At 38.3% G+C, this 17,255-nt stretch overlaps 2 protein-coding genes across 3 annotated transcripts; one reads left to right on the plus strand and one right to left on the minus strand.

The window, feature by feature from the left end:
- Positions 1 to 2,124: 2,124 nt before the first annotated feature.
- On the minus strand, positions 2,125 to 4,923 carry LOC121985443 (pentatricopeptide repeat-containing protein At5g19020, mitochondrial-like). Its single transcript, XM_042538905.1, has one exon. It carries the CDS (start codon positions 4,830 to 4,832, stop codon positions 2,766 to 2,768), a length of 2,067 nt encoding a protein of 688 aa, XP_042394839.1. The 5' UTR covers positions 4,833 to 4,923; the 3' UTR covers positions 2,125 to 2,765.
- Positions 4,924 to 9,030: 4,107 nt separating this feature from the next.
- LOC121985445 (F-box protein At1g70590-like) lies at positions 9,031 to 17,232 on the plus strand. Of its 2 annotated transcripts, none has more exons than XM_042538908.1 (4): positions 9,031 to 9,574; positions 11,720 to 11,853; positions 12,921 to 13,081; positions 16,646 to 17,232. In XM_042538908.1, the coding sequence occupies exons 1-4, from the start codon at positions 9,067 to 9,069 to the stop codon at positions 16,728 to 16,730; spliced, it is 888 nt and encodes a 295-aa protein (XP_042394842.1). In that variant the 5' UTR covers positions 9,031 to 9,066; the 3' UTR covers positions 16,731 to 17,232. The 2 variants fall into 2 exon arrangements, with proteins under 2 accessions (XP_042394842.1, XP_042394841.1); XM_042538907.1 differs by having other exon boundaries at positions 9,033 to 9,574; positions 12,921 to 13,103.
- The last annotated feature ends 23 nt before the right edge of the window (positions 17,233 to 17,255 follow it).

Below are 17,255 nucleotides of genomic sequence, written 5' to 3' on the forward strand. Positions count from 1 at the left end.
CGCTCGACCGCTAGTGGAGATATGCGTTTAAGGTCGCGGCTCGACCTCTAGTGGAGATATGCGTTTAAGGTCGCTGCTCGACCGTAGGCGGAGACAAGAATTTAACGTCGCCGCTCAACGGTTTGATGAAGACTCGCGTTTAACGTCGCCGCTCGATGATTTAGTGGAGACTCGCATTTAACGTCGCCGATGCTTGGACTCCCCTTTATTTAGAGCTCCTGTAGTGAGTGTGTCCGCTTCCCGTGGCGGACACACATCTCAAAGCTTTCCCTGAAAAGACGTGTCAGTAAAGTGTCCCTGACACAGTACCTTAACGGGCCAAGCATATCTCTGAAGTGACAGTGGAAGCTTCCGCCGTATGATCATCTGTCTGACCATGCCGCTTGTCAACAGCACTAACTCCCAAAAGGATGTCAAAAGATATCCTGCTGTGTCTGTTGCTCGGCTGAGCGGAATAGCCACTCGGTCGAAATTTGATTGCCCACATGATGTCTGTTGTCGAGCCGAGCGGAGTAGCCGCTCGCCCAGAAGTCCATTTCCTAAGTGTTGTCTGTTGAAGGGCTGAGCGAGATAGCCGCTCATCCGGGAGCCCACTGTCAATGTGCTCGGCTGACGTCAAGTTTGCTACTAGGCCGAGCGAAAGAGCACCTTGCTACCAAGCCGACATAGTGAGTTGCAGCTTGGCTTAAGCGATTAGAGTAATCACTTAAGTTAGGAATTTGTGAAGGCACAAAGAGTTTGGTAAGCGATTAAGTAGAGATCCTTAATCGCTTACGGGTCATTCTCGCACAAACAGAAGCATGTCTAATCAATCAGGCTAGTTGATTAGGCATGCGTAATCGACTGGGTTAGTCGATTAAGATTCAGAAAAGTAGCCGTTATGCATATTGCTGACGTGGTAGTCGATTAAGGAGATTCTTAATCGATTAAGGCGCCCACAGAGTTGAAGAAAAGGGTGAGCGCGTGCACTGTTCAAGGCATCCCTTTCTTCCACTCTCTTCACCGAGCTTACACGATCTTCACACCAGATTTTTGGAGACTTAGAGAGAAGTGTTGCTGCACTTTCAAGTTGATCAAGAAGGTGTCTACAAGCAAGAAGAGAATAAGCTAGGATTTCATTATTGTAAATCTTGTAAGATTTCATTTATATTAGCTTGTATTTTCCTCTTCTTATATCTTCTTTATGTGTGAGCTTGTACGAGGCTTCTCCGCCTCCGGATTGTTTCCAAGAAAGAGTGTATTCATAATGGATGTGTGAGAGAGGGGTAGATCCTTGGATTAGTTAACTCATTTGAGGTGGATACCAAGTAAATATATATTGTTAGCATTAGAGAGATTGGTTCGAGTATTAGTTAAATCCTATTATAGATTTATCCTTTTCATTATTGATATACCACAATTCTAACATATTTATGCTAAACCTACCATACATACAAGGTAAGCCTAAAATAAATATTTCAATATTATTTTTTGATAAGTACTTATTTTAATTTTTTAAAAATAATTTTAAAATTATAAATTAAATATTTTTTAGGGATTTATAATATTCTTATCTATAATAATTTTTTGGACAATACATTCAAAAAAGATAATTATTATTTTTTATATAATTAATCCTTTTTTTTTTTTTCATTTCCAGATAAAATTACACTGCAAGTAAAAGCTGGATTTGATCATAATCATCACTGTCATTGAATCAATCAATAAGGATCATATAAAACATTGAGAGAGAATTGTGTTCACAAATTCCTCATTTCCTTCCAAGTATCGAAAATGAAACACAAGAAAAGAAAAGAATAATAAGGCTAGAAATATAATTATCAAAATATTTGGATTTTCTATCCTTTTCTCTACTAATCATTAACTATTATCTTATCGACTCACCCTTGCACATGGTTCCATCAATTTTGAAGATACAGTTCTAATTAGTGAATGTTTGACATATGAAGATATTTATACTTCTTTTCACATCTAGAAATATGAAATTCATATTCATATGACAAACCAAGGACTTGAAAAAATCATTAGAAAAATACCACATCTAAAGACTCATTTACTCCACAATTTAGATAGAAATGGAGTTGTGATATTGGGATCTTGAATAGAAATAGGTGATATTTTAGTAAAAAAACTAAGGTCTCAGACGGCAAACGAGAATATGAAATGTTACCGGTTTACTATCATTTGCAGTGTCAACATCCTTCCAACTTTTTCACCATCAATTATACTCTCCACCCAAACATCTTCGATAATGATCTATCTTGTCTCAATGTTACCTTAGAAGTAGAGTCTAGAGTTCGAGACTTAACTAAAATTTTTTCTTATTAATGGATAACAAATCTGAGAATATTGACTATTAAGATAGACCTCTATGTATATTTTTTCGATTCAACATTCCCTAATCTGATTAATCATTTTTTATCTTATCTCATTGTTGACCTCGTTTACATGAACCTTCAACAATCAACACCTCTCCTCGAGTATGAAGTGACTACCCAAATGGTGACAAAGCAATGGTGAGAAGAAGACTTTCCATCTAGTTCAAGGCAAATGCCCACTTATTTTTCACCTCCCTTATCTTCTTTTTCTTGTCTTTGTGTCGTTCCTTCTCTCCAAAGTACTTGACCTTTTCTTCTTCTCCAAGGGAACACCGCAAACATGTTATGGCTGGATCCTTTTGTAAACAAATCTTTAGCATCTGAATGAATGAAACAGATCCATAAACAATGATCAAATCAGTTGAACAAAGGTTCCATGATTAGTCGTCATAGAATCCCACTGCACCCTGGTGTTGTGATCAATCGACTGCTATCCATTTCTTTCCTCAGCTGAAGCACATCATACCACCTACCCGCGTCGGCATAGATATTCGACAGCATAATTCTTGCTGCACCATGAGTTGGCTCGAGCCTACCCAAACTCTCCGCAGCCCTCTCCCCTATCTTAAGATTCCCGTAAGTCCTTGCGGCAGCCAACATACTCCCCCATATCATCACATCCGCCTCCATAGGCATTGATTTGATCAACCCTTCTGCCTCCTCAAGACAACCCGCTCGGGCAAGTAGATCGACCATGCACCCGTAATGCTTGATCGTAGGTGTGATCTTGTACTCCTTTCTCATTGCATTGAAGTACTGCTTTCCTGCCTCGACCAAACCATTGTGGCAACAAGCACTGAGAACGCCGATGAATGTGATCGAATTAGGTTTGATGTTCTTCCCACACATATCTGAGAATGTTTGCAGTGACTTAGCTGCATGCCCATGCATGGCTAAGCCACATATGATGGCATTCCAAGGCGAAACTGAATCCAAGTCCTTCACAGCTTCAAACACTTCCATTGCGTTCGTGATGCTCCCACGCTTTGCATACATGTCGATCAGCCCTGCAGCCAAGTTATCGGCGAGAGGCATGCCTCTACTGGTTATGTAGTCATGGATCCACCTCCCATACTCGACATTGCCACAGTCAGCAACCGCCGAGAGAACACTCACCAATGTGACTTCATTTGGCTCAAAACCCTTGTACAACATCGTTCGGAAGAGGTCTAAAGCCAGTCGAGAGGACCCACTGTGAACAAGCCCGGCGATCATGATACTCCATGAGACAATGTCTCTGTCGGTCATATAGTCGAACAGATGAGCTGCTTCGTCAACCATGTTGTTTCGTGTAAGCCCGAATAGCAAGGCATTCCAGGAGGGGACATGAGACTTGCAGCCAATTTGGAACTGGAGAGCAGCATGATCAATGAGGCCACAGGCGCCGTAGAAATGGATCAGTGTTGACTGCACAAAAGCATGGCAATCAATTGCCGTCTTGACGATCACTGCATGAAGCTGCAGACCTTCCTGTGTGGCGAAGCAGCGGCCGCACGATGATACCAAATCGACCAGCAGCACTTCAACCTGTCTCTGGCCCAAGCTCTGCAGCATCCCGCGGTAAGTTTCCAAAGCTTCGCGCAATCTATTGGCGCGCAAGAATCCGTCAACCATCGTGCTCCAAGAAACCAAATCCCTCTGTGGCATTCTGTCAAACAGGTCGCGAGCGTGGGAGATTAGACCGGCCTTGGCATAGCCGTTGAGCATCACGTTCCAGGTTACAATGTTCCTCTCCGTCATGGAGTCGAAGGTCAATCTCGAGTCGTCCAGACGCGAGCAGGTCGCGTAGGCGTGAACCAGATTAGTGGCGACGACGACTAGATCAACGACGCCGTACTTGATCGCGGCGGCGTGGACCATCCTCACGGAGCGAGGCTCGCGCAGGTGGGCGACAGCGGATGTGACAGTGGCGAGGGTAACCTCGTTCGTCAGGACTCCGGCGGCGACCATATCCCGGAACACGGCGAGGGCATCGTCCGGTCGGGCGCCTCGCACGAGGCCCTTGATCATGGTGGTGAAGGAGACGGTGTCCCGGTGGGGCATTTCGTTGAACACGGCCAGGGCGTCGGGAAGGCGATCGGCCCTGACGAAGAAGCCGAGGAGGATGTTCCAGGAGGTCGTGTCCCGGTCGGTGGCGGAGGAGAAGAGGCGGAGGACGGCGTCCAGGCGGCCGCATTTGGCGTAGAGGCTGAGGAGGGCGTTGCGGGCGAAAAGGTTGGAGCTTTCTAGGCCGTGCTTGAGGGCGAAGGCGTGTAGGCGCTGCCCGGCGGCGACGTCGAGGGCGGCGGCGGAGGATTTAAGTGCGGCGACGAGGGCGAATCCGTCGGCGTAGAGGCCTTCCGCCTGCTGTTGCCGAGGTATGACTGCGGCGGCGGCTGCGGCGGCGGAGGAGAAAAGGCGCTTCGTTACGGTGGTTGAAGAGAGGAAGTAGAGAAAGGCAGCTGCCCTGGACATTCGCAGTATTAAAGATCCATGGCAGCGTTCTTTCTCTATATTGAGTTTTCCCAACTAGATTTGAGGGGGCAACCAAAACGAATTTCGTTTCCTAAAATGGACAAAATCGAAACCCTAATTGACAATTAAAAAAAAAAGTAAATAAAAGGACATTTATAAAATACTTTTATTTGAACGCTGTTAAAGTATTTTTATTTAAAATACATATTTTTTAAAAAATAACTTAATTAAAAATCTTACTTTTATATATATATATTTTATCAACTTAATTAAAATTATTTAAAATAATTAAAATCAGTTTAAAACTCATATAACAATTATTTAATAACTGTTATACTAATTTTAAAATAATTTTAATTAACTCAAAATTTTAATTATAGTAACTATATTTTAATATACAAGCTTTTTTATATATAATATGGTTTTTTATGAAAAAAAATATTAAACTAGTAACATCCAACTAAAAAAAGTTATAGTTAGAAATCGAATCGTAAATATCTAATGACAACTTAGACTCTTCTATTATACCATTGCCACGAGAGCTATAATATATTTAAAGTTAAGTTTTATAGAAATTATTAATTAACTACTATAATAATAGAGAATTAAAGATTTTTTTAGTATGATAAACTTTTATCCTCTCTATTAACTTTTTTTTCCAAAAAAAATATCTTTTTAGGTGAGCAAGTTTGGTGATCAGTAAAAATTTATTTATATTTGTTTAACCTACATCAAATGAATTAAGTAGTAAGCTTGAATAATTCGTTAAATTAAATGAATAAGTTTGAATATATATTTAATAATTTTTTGTGAATAATATTTATGAATAAAAGTTATTAATCACGTTTACGAATAAAATTTATGAATCATGTTTATCAATTAAACTCTTGTCAACATACTAAATAAATAATAACAAAGATTGTAGACTCTTCGTCAATAATATGTTGGTGCAGCGGAGACCGGGAAGAGGGGGGTGAATTGCTGTAGACAAAAAATAAAACTGCCCTCCTCGGATTTAAACTCAGAATAAATGCAGTAGTAAAATAATAAGGACAGAAAATAAAAGCAGAAATAGAAGTTTAACCTGGTTACAACCAAGAGGGTTGTTAATCCAGGGCAGTGAAAAGCACACTAAGAAAATTCTCCTTCTCTGACGGCGGAGAAGCCTTTTACACTCTAATTACTCAGAACTACTGCTAGGAATTGCTTACAGATTGATTGCTTGAATTGTTGTTTCATTCCTAGCTCCAGGGGCCTTTATATAGCTCCTGGAAAGTCTATCCCGATGGTCCAAGGCGCCTCCAACAAGGTTTAAGGCGCCTCTAGCTCGATCAGCGGATAAAACTTTATCCGCAACGCAAACGGTCAAATCTGACCTGTTGAAGGCGCCTTCATGATGGAGGCGCCTCCAAGCTGGCAGCTCAGTTTCCAGCTTGGTTTTTCCAACTTCCGACGCTCCGTTCTTTTGGGTGATTGTGGCCAATCGGAATAGGGCTCACCCGAACCCAATTCCCGGCCTTCTCCTCGAGCAGCCTTCTGTCCCGGCTTAATGTCCCTCGAACGCCGCGCACGCTCTTCACGCCCACCGGAGTACTCTTCCGCAGCTCTTTCGTCCTTCGGACGCACCAAACCCGTCGGCTCCCTTCCCGTGCCGTCCTTCTCGCTAGCTGCGTCTTCCGCTCGACTTCCTGTGTTCCTAAGCTCCTGCACACTCAGACACAGGGATCAAACACAGCAGGACCTAACCAACTTGGTTGATCACATCAAAACTACCACGGGGTCCAGCAATCTCCCCCTTTTTGATGTGCATCAACCCAAGTTCAAGTTAGGGTTAAAAATAGACATAAACAGTAATTTTTTTTAAAAAAAAATACTAAACTAACAAGTTAAGAATAATTTTTGCAATTAGTAAAATTGCAACACTTTTTTAAAAAAAAAAATTAAACTCTCCCTAAACTTGTACTTTTCTCTCCCCCTTTGATCACAGCAAAAATGGGGTCCTAATTAGAGGGAACCTTTTAAATAAAATTCTAAGTTAAAAGACTTTTTGAATTTTCAAAAATTCTAAGGATTTATAAAAGAATTTCAAGTCAAAAGCAAATTAAGTCTTTAGAATATTTTCAGGAAAAAATATTTCTAGAAATGAATTTATAAACAAAATTTTCAAAAATGTTTGATTAAACTTTCAAAGTATTATTTAATTCTAATTTTTTAAATACTTTTTCAGAAAGTTTATTAAACCTTTCATTTCAGTATTTCAGCTTCCAGGTCGTGGCGAGGCACTAGACCTTCTTGGTTATTGGAGCAACAACCACTTCCTTGACAAAGCTTTATAAGGAAATTTACTGTTTAATTTTCTTCTCTGAAAGCGCTAAGTCTAATATTCCAACTAAGATAAAGTATCATGATTTTTAAATTTCCATTTTAACTTTTCATAAGTTCTTAATTCACAGTTTTTTAGAATTATGGCAACAAATATTGAGCATGCAAAAAATTGTACATTTTCTATTGTTAGTTTATCAAAATCTTTTAATTGATAAATTGTGTCTTTTAACTCAATATTCTTTAATAGTTTTTCAGTTTTTAATTTAAAATATTCTTTCGACGAGATCATTTGTAATTCACAAAAACTTTTCGGCAATATTTAAATTGAAACAATTAATTTACCAAGAGGTGGAGACCATACCTGACTTACCTTATCGGCGGTTGATTCTCCCCCTGTCGAGTTGTTTTCGTCTTCTGATGTTTCTCCCCCTTGATCGATGCTCATTTGTGATGAGCATTCTAGGTCTTCAAGTTGGAGTTCGGTTACTAGTTCTGTCTCGACACTTACCTCAGTTTCGGACTCTTCTGACGTCGAATCAGTGTCCATCGAGGAGTTGGATTCAACTTCAATTTGTTCTTAGTGGAGTTTTAAGAACTTTTCACAAAGTTCTTTTGCGCTATTGTACTCTCCGACTTTGTTGAGATCTTCATTTGGTATTGTGGTTAGAAGATGAAATTCAACCCGTGCATTTGCCATAAACTCGTCACGTTGCTTTCCGTTCCAGAGGTATTTCTCGAGCTCTTCTCCGTTTGCCTTCTTTGGTGCTTCATAACCAGATTTCATTATTAAATAAATAGAAAAATCAGAGTTAAGGTATACCTCCATCTTTTGCTTCCATGAAGCAAACTCCCCCTCGAATGCAAGTGGGTAGTCACTGTCTCCGGTCATCGTTTTGATCGTTGTGCGTCAGTCGGCGGTTAGTCCTTCTGAGCGGTCTGGCTCTGACACCACTTGTTGGTGCAGCGGAGACCGGCAAGAGGGGGGTGAATTGCTGTAGACAAAAAATAAAACTACCCTCTTCGGATTTAAACTCAGAATAAATGCAGTAGTAAAATAATAAGGACAAAAAATAAAAGCAGAAACAGAAGTTTAACCTGGTTACAACCAAGAGGGTTGTTAATCCAGGGCAGTGAAAAGCGCACTAAGAAAATTCTCCTTCTCTGAAGACGGAGAAGCCTTTTACACTCTAATTGCTCAGAACTACTGCAATTTTGTCCTTCGAGCAGCCGCGCACGCTCTTCACGCCCACTGGAGTACTCTTTCACAGCTCTTTTGTCCTTCGGACGCACCAAGCCCGTCGGCTCTCTTCCCGTGCCGTCCTTTTCGCTAGCTGCGTCTTCCGCTCGACTTCCTGTGTTCCTAAGCTCCTGCACACTTAGACACAGGGATCAAACACAGCAGGACCTAACCAACTTGGTTGATCACATCAAAACTACCACGGGGTCCAACATAATATTCATAAATAAAATTTATAAATCATGCTTACAAATAAAATTTATGAATCATGTTAATCAATTAAACTCTTATTAACATATTAAATAAATAAAAACCTTTTAAAATGAACTCAATAATCAACTAAACAAATTTAAAATATAAAAATTTTAAACAATCAGATAAATTTAAATTAAAAATTTGATAATATCTAAAAACATGAAACCCAAACTCATAAAAAATAAAAAAAAATCTAAGTCAAAATATGAGTAATCATTCCAGCACGCTAATTCATTTTAATATAATTTGATTTAAGTCGATTACTCCATTACTTTATCAACTAAGCCGTAAAATTTAACTGATTTACTGCTCTACCTTTTAATGATTAATAGGCCCTTTTAAAATGTATCAATATTTTTATTTTAAATTTCATTAAAATTAATTTAGTGCCATTACCTTGTGTTTTTTTTGACGGCCATGGCATCGCGTTCACGGTCGGAGATGGAGAAGAAAAGGGGGCGACCGACAGCCGCCGCCACGCCCGTCCACAGCCACTCCCGCCGGAAGAAGAGCCCTCGGCTGCTCCTTTCTCGGAACTCCTTCAAGGCGAGCTTCGCAGACCTCCCTTCTGATCTACTTATGCGTCTGGCGGCGCCCTTCGACATGCCGACCCTCTGGGCGGCGAGCATGGCGTGCCAGTCCTGGAGGGAGGCGCTCCGTCCCCTCCGAGAGGCCATGGTTCTTCTTCGCCTCGGGAAGCGGTACAAGCATGGCCGCGGCCCCGGGATCGCACGCCCCAACCCTAGACGGGCCCTCGAGTACTTCCTCAAGGGAGCCGATCGCGGTTCGGCCGCCGCCATGGTCGACGCCGGGCTTATGTACTGGGAGATGGGGAGAAAAGGGGAGGCCCAAGCGTTGTATAACAAGGCAGCTGAGCTCGGTCACCCGGTTGGACAGTGCAACCTTGGTGTCTGCTACTTAGAGGGTACATTTTTCTTTTCGTGTTGATTGTTTTTTTGTTTATTCAATTGTTGATTCGAAGGATTCTCTGCTTCCTTAATTTTTTTTTATTCTCACATGCTGATAATCCAATGGAATGGACTGATATATGAGTCTTACCAACTCATGGAACCTGTTACTGAATGAGAATTTTGTATTTTAAGAATCAAAATATTCTTCAAGAATTTATGTCTGTTGCAGGTAAAGTTTGCATCTAATGTTCTCCATCATTTAAATATACGTGTTTTTAGTGCAATTGTCTCTGAATACAAATTAACAATAAGAATCTTATCGTGCATAAAATTTTCTGTAAAAGATCTATCAAATAGAGCAAATGCTAGTTTTTACATCAAATACAATGAATACAATCATCCACCTATCTAGAAATCTCATACTGTTCTTTCATTGTTCTGCAAATACCAACTGAACATATATCTCCTCGTAACAGTCTCTACTAAAAAATATAAATAACTACAATGTATTATGCGCATGCTAAGTAGAATTCCCCTAAATAATTTCAAGCAAAAGGTCTAAAGGTTAAGAATTCAAATAATACGGTACATAAATCCAATACAAAAGCAAGTAATATAGTAAATTTTGATGATCTAGCAGTGAACATAATGGAAAAGATTAACATAAGAGATTAATGAACATGAAAAATACAACAATATCATAAATCAAATAAATGGATGTTGTAATCGAGAGCATAATATAATGAAACAAGTTTGCCGTTTGGGGTATGTTATTTTGAATGGCATCTATATTCTATACTACCAGGTTTATTGGTTTATCCAATGGAAAATCTATAAAATCAAGTGCTCAGAAGAGATTCAATATCGACAAAGAGCATAAAGAAGTCAAGTGCATACACAAGATCAGAGTGAAATGAAGAAACTTTTGTTCTCTCTTGAAGTGTTGTACACACACTATAATGTGTTACGGATTCACCATACTCTTCATAAGGATGATGAACCTCGTCATTGCAATATCTGACAACTTGAATTCGAAAAGGTACCACCACAAAATACAGATTCTATGACAAAGACTTTTCATTATTTAGAATTTGTCAAGCAAGGTAAGAGCCATATATTAAAGACTACTGAGTATCGAGATTAGGGACATCATATTAAGAGTTATTGAGGAACTAATATATCAATCTGAGGCAAGTTAGTCTCCACGGCCATTGACATGGAACCTATGACAACTGAGTGACAATATTGTTGACACTTCCTAAGACAAAAACAACCATACAACTACAATACAATTTGCAAATTATATTCACAAACATATTTACTGGACCACATCATGAAAAATCTATTAAATAGAAGATCAATCTGTATAGAAATGACTCCATCTAAGTTCTTATATGATCAAAAGCATACGTGAAAAGAAAATATCAAACATATACAAAATTGCAACTACATAAGCAAAACACGTTAAAAATTACCAAAGAAATTCCAAGGATAAGGTCTTTAAAAAATTATTATCAATTAATCATGGAGAACAAATTAATAGTTTTTTTTTCTTGTCAAAGATTCGGAGTGTTTGTACATTGGTCAAGAAAAGAAAGTATTCAAAGCCATTAAAATAAGAAATCATGAGATACACTAAAAGATGCATGTATACTGCTTGGAGGAGGGAAACATCCTACCTCAAAGCCTAGATAAGGATACATTCTCTTCCTACAAAATCCTTTTAGTTACCATGAAAAATGGTTGAAGATAGATGATTTATTAAATAGAACTCATTATTAGCTTGTCCAACATAATTCTCCTTAATGGATGTGAATTGTTTTGAATGTATGACCAAATGAACAATTCATCTAAAATTTTCATAATTAAATAATTTGGAAATATCATTTGATTAATCTAAAATACACAAAATATAAGTAATTATTCTACATTTTATATTTTATTGGATGTTCTTTTGCTTGAGTGAATTATATATAGCTAAGATTTAATGCTGCACATGCTATAGTTATATATGCTTTCACATTTTTATTTTAAATTTTAAATTTTTTAAAATCTTTTTTAGGTTCTCTCTTGGTAGTCTTGTGCATGAAGTTGAGCTTGTCTACCCTTTAATAGATCAAAGGACGCTTGTAACATAAGGCAAGGTTTTTTCATTTCAGCTGATCAACCTAATCCAGAAGAGGCCGTCAGGTGGTTTTACCAAGCAGCTCAAGCAGGTTATGCACGTGCAGAGTATAACTTGGCTCTATGTCTTCATAAGGGACGTGGCTTAAAGATTAACATGGAAAATGCTGTATGCTAACCTCTCAACTTCATTATTTTATTAAACTGTCTTCGTATGATTTTCCAATTCATCCTGATCATTATATATCGGCATTTAACTCACAATCTACTATGATTTTTTTTTTTCATTTAACATGAAATCTACTGTGATTCCCCCTCATTTGGCTATGCAGTTATGTGCAAATGGTAATCCAGTATTGGTCAATCTGATATACCCATATCAAATGGCTACTTCAGAAATCCTTCACCTTGGTTGGTTTAATGTGAATATTTTTATTTGTCATCTCTACTAATAGGTGATTCAATGACTGTTGGGTTTGATTTTAAAGCAACGCTCAACATAGTTTGGTATTTGATTCATAGTTTAAAATTTTGTTCTGTCAATTGATATGGATGATGCTTATCATTTTGCCCGTCAGCCAAAATCGAAAGCCATCCACATGAGCAAATATTACTGGTTTCTCGTGTCAGTGCTTACCATGCCTCCCCCTTCAAACACTATCGAGCAGAAAACGTATTTTCCTATATTCTGAACTACACTTTTGATAAGTTTTTCCTTTTTAAAAAAAATATTGACAGACCTGAAAGTCCTGAGGTAAGGGATACATGAGTTACTTCCAGTTCTAAGTAACTGTCAATTGTCTGATATTCATAATTTATGTATTAAGTGAACCACATTTCTGATTAATACCTACCCAGGCATTAAATCCATCTTATGACTGCACAAATTACTAACCACAACACTCAATAGCAAGGCACCTGTACAGGTTATAATTGTAATTAGTCATGAATATAATGAGCGTTGCTTTAAAACAATGAAAATTATAAAATGTGGGAGCTAGTTTCTGTAGATGACCCTAAAATTTTTTTGAAGAAAATTACAACATACAAATAATTATCTATATCTAAAATTATTTACTGCATTAGTGTTCCTTCGATTCTTTCCTTATCTATCCCTATTTCTGCTGTTTATGATAGATTTAAAATAAATCATTTATCATTCTATTTTTATCTAGTTCACTGCAGTGTATTTGTTTATGAATTGCATGTTGAATGATAGTATATTTGTAATATCAGGCCAAATGGTATCTTAGAGCTGCAGAAGGTGGGTACGTGCGAGCAATGTATAATACTTCATTATGTTATTCAACTGGAGAAGGATTGGCACAAAATCTTAGACGTGCAAGAGAATGGATGAAGCGAGCTGCCAAAGCTGGCCACAGTAAAGCACAGTTTGAGTATGGTCTTCAACTTTATTCTGTAAGTGTTTTTGATTATTTCCTCTAATTTTGTTCTTCAATGTTGAACATCTTTTTATTGAAGTATATAATGTGGGGACCAAGAGGAGCTAGAGGGGAGTGAATAGCTCGCTCGCTTCAATGAAGATGATCTTGCAACGGAATATTTGAAGTGAAGAACTCTCCAATGCTAACATGAGGATTTACTTGGTATCCACCTCTTTGAGGTGACTAATCCAAGGATCCACACAGTACACACATCTACACTATGAAAATACTCCTCGGAAACAATCAGGAGGCGGAGAAGCCTCGTACAAACTCACACACAAAGAAATACAAAAAAAAGAGACCAAGAAGCTAATACAAATGAAATCTTATAAGATTACAACAATGAAACCCTAGCTTGCTCTCTTCTTGCTTGGAATCACCTCTTGAGCTACTTGGAAGTGCATCAACACTTCATTCTAAGTCTCCAAGAAATGGTTGTGTGTTGTTGAGAAGCTGTGTGAGAGTTGTTCTTCACGCCTTCGCAAAAAACCTTTTTCTCGAGCTCACTCGATGCCTCTAATCGATTAGGCTTTTCCTTAATCGATTGTTACATCATCCAACCGTCCAACACTTGCAGAACGACGCTTTTTTTAACCCTAATTGATTGGTGAGTCATCCCAATCAATTCAGAGAGTCTTAATCGATTACTCAATCCATTCCGTAACTCTCTGTTCACTTGTAAAAAGACCTTAATTGATTAGCTCAATTGATTAATCCTTTTTAATCGATTGCCTCAATCGATTACCTCTTCTCGCGACAAAACACTGCCTAATCAACTAACCGAATCGATTAGCAGTGGTTGAATCAATTAAGAAAACATTGTTTTCATGATTTCTCTTCACGAAGAAAACATTTTCAATCGATTAAAACTACCTAATTGATTGGCCCAATCAATTCAGCAGTTTTCTGCGCCTTTGCGATTTTGCCTCTGTGAACCTCCTAATCAATTAGGAATCCATCCTAATCGATTTGAGCATGTCTCAATCAATTACCCTAATCGATTGTCCAACCCTAACTCACTTGATTCGAGTCTAGGGTTCCCTTGTCCAATCTCCGGTCAACCATGACCTGTTGGAACTTCTTCACCAAGTGTCCGATCAATCCTTTGACCTACTTGGATTTTTCTTCTTGTGCCAAGTGTCCAGTCCTCCATAATCCATTTGGACTTCCGAACGCCAAGTGTCTGATCAACCTTTGACCCACCCAGATTTTCTCCTCGTGTCAAGTGTTCGATCCTTCATGACCCACTTGGACTTCCAAACACTAGGTGTTCGGTTAACATTTGATCCACTTGAATTTTTCCATGTTTGACTTAACTCACCAAGACTTTTCTCCACCTAGCTTCACTCACTAAGATTTTCTCACTCATTAGAGTTTCCTTACTGCCTAGCTTTACTCACTATGACTTTCCAACTCACTAGGACTCTCCAACTACCTGATTTCACTCACTAGGACTTTCCAACCGCTTGACTTCACTCACCAGAACTTTTCATCTGTCTGGCTTCACTCACCAAGATTTTCTCTGACTTCACTCACCAGGACTTTCAATCTATCTGGCTTCACTCACTAGGATTTTCCAACTGTGTGACTCTCTTACTAGGATTTTTTAACTGTGTGACTTCACTCACTAGGATTTTTCAACTGTCTGGCTTCACTCACCATGCCTTTTCATCTGTCTGGCTTTACTCTCCAAGGCTTTCCATCTGCCTAATTTTACTCACTAGGACTTTCTTCGCTGTCTGACTTCACTCAATAAGACTGTCAACATTGACTCGCTTGGCTTTTCTTCTTTTACCAACCATTCCGTTAGTCTTACCCTTGCCTAACCTCCAGTTAGACAAGTATCCAGTCAATCTTGATCTACTTGACTACTCTCATATCAAACTGGTCAACCTTTGACTAAAGGAGACTTGCACAAGCATTCTCTCTAATGGACAATTGCACCTGCAATTTTCATATATTGTTAAATATCAAAATTCAAACTTAAGTCAAACTGGCTAACTTTGACCCACAATTGCACCAACATATAAAATCATAGTTGGGTTGTATTAGGGGTGTCAATTCAGGTGAGTCGGGTTTGGTCGGATTGAAAAAAAAAAAATTATAAAAAATCCTAACATGAATCCAACTCTAACCCGAATACCCGAAGCCTAAATTCGAACCCGACATGAATTACTCGATTAAAAACGACTTACTTTGGCTATTTTTCCTTTTCATTTTTATCTCAATACTCCATCATTAGCATACTAACATTGATATTGATATACATAAAAACATCTTAATTTTTAAAATAAAATTTGATTTAATAAAAAAAAAAATCCACTAAAACCTAAATTTGGACCAATCCGAATTCGACCCGAAAATCTCCAATGCGAAAACCCTCCAACCCGAACTTGAACCGAATCCAAAAATCTCAATCCAAACTTGATTGTTTTCGAGCCGACTTGAATTAGGTCATCGGGTCGGATTCATTTTTGACACCCCTAAGCTGTGATGATATTCATTATGCATTATCCACAGTTCGACACGCATATTGATATGGTTCTTACATATGAACTGGAAATTATAAGAACGTGATGATTTGGTTCAATTGAATATGATTCAATGTGAATATACAATTCTGAAAAATAAGAAAGAAAGCTCTCGTTAAAGTTAAATTAACAATTAGACGTTAAAAAATAAATTACAAACCCAATATTTTAGAACTAAACTAAGCTCATAATAACAAAAGAATGAAAGGATGAGCTTTATCTTATACATCATAGGTATAAAAGTTGAATAGGGTGGAATTTCAAAGTCCGTGATGACATGAAGAAAATTTTGTAGAAACAGCTTATGATAGCCATAGTAGGCTCAACACCTAATAAGAAGTACAAGTCCTGTCATATTGTTCACAAATGGGAATGAGGGCAAAACTGCTGATGCCTGGGAAGCTATCTTCCATTTGACGGCAATGAATTTTTTTATGTGAAAAGTATTTGATGAATAATTTTTTATTGATCATTTCATTTCAATCTTAGTGGAATAACATAGAGATATATGAACTCGCATATCCCTTGTACCTGTCAACATCAACTTACTACAAATTATATGCTATTAAATGGAATGCTATAGTATTCTATATATTATAAGTATCAAAACTAGTTTGAGTAGAGTAGAATTCTGTTTTTCTAAGTTCCTCTTTTCTTATCTGAACTTTACGGTTCACAAAACCATGCATGAGAAACTATGCTTTTGCAGCTAAATTTTATTTTTGTTTGGGCGTTTTGCAACTGAGAATGGACATTGAGCAATTTCTGTTATATGAATTTTTTCCCATCTTGATTCCCACGTTCTTGATTTGGTAGTTTTTACAAATCTATACCTCATGTGTGTGTAGTATGAAACATCCTGGAGCTAATTTATTTATTCATTCTCTTCTGGTCGTTTTGTTATATAGTAATTCATATAGCATGAATCAACTATGTAGGAGCTAGTACAGATATCTGATAGCTTTCATCCCTGATCTCTTCCTAGTCAGGGGATATGGTGGAGGCTCTTGTCTACCTTGAATTGGCAACACGAGCTGGAGTGGATGACGCCACACATACGAGGGACGTAATTCAACAATCTCTCTCCCAAACCTCACGAGCTCGAGCCCATTTACGAGTGGAGAATTGGCGGCCTTCATGATTGCATCTTTCATCTTTGGGCTTATATATGTTACTTTGTGCAAGCTCCTTCACATTGGTTATATTGCAGAATCCATACTACACTCGATTGAAGCAATGTACCACCATGAATTGGACTCAGAAATCGAATCAGGTTCAGTCCAAATCATGTGGTAAAAGTGGCGCAAACCTAGAGCAGAACCATAGTCAGTTCGACCTTCAGATGACCTTGTAGCTCAAAAGCAATTTTGTCGGCCAAAAGCCGCAAGAAGCGCCCAAGTTGCAGTTCTGCCTCTGCTGAAATAGATAAGTAAATCAGGGAAGATTCCTTTTCTTATAATTTTTAATCTTAGATGTAATAATTTGAATATAATCAAGCATTGTTAGTTGTGGATTCTTAAATAATGTATACGGTACTAAAGACTTGAATTTGGGGTTTCAGATTACAGAGCATCTTATCAGTATTCTGCATGATT

The sequence above is a fragment of the Zingiber officinale genome, chromosome 5B (assembly GCF_018446385.1).
Source record: "Zingiber officinale cultivar Zhangliang chromosome 5B, Zo_v1.1, whole genome shotgun sequence".
NCBI classification, from domain to species: Eukaryota; Viridiplantae; Streptophyta; class Magnoliopsida; order Zingiberales; family Zingiberaceae; genus Zingiber; species Zingiber officinale.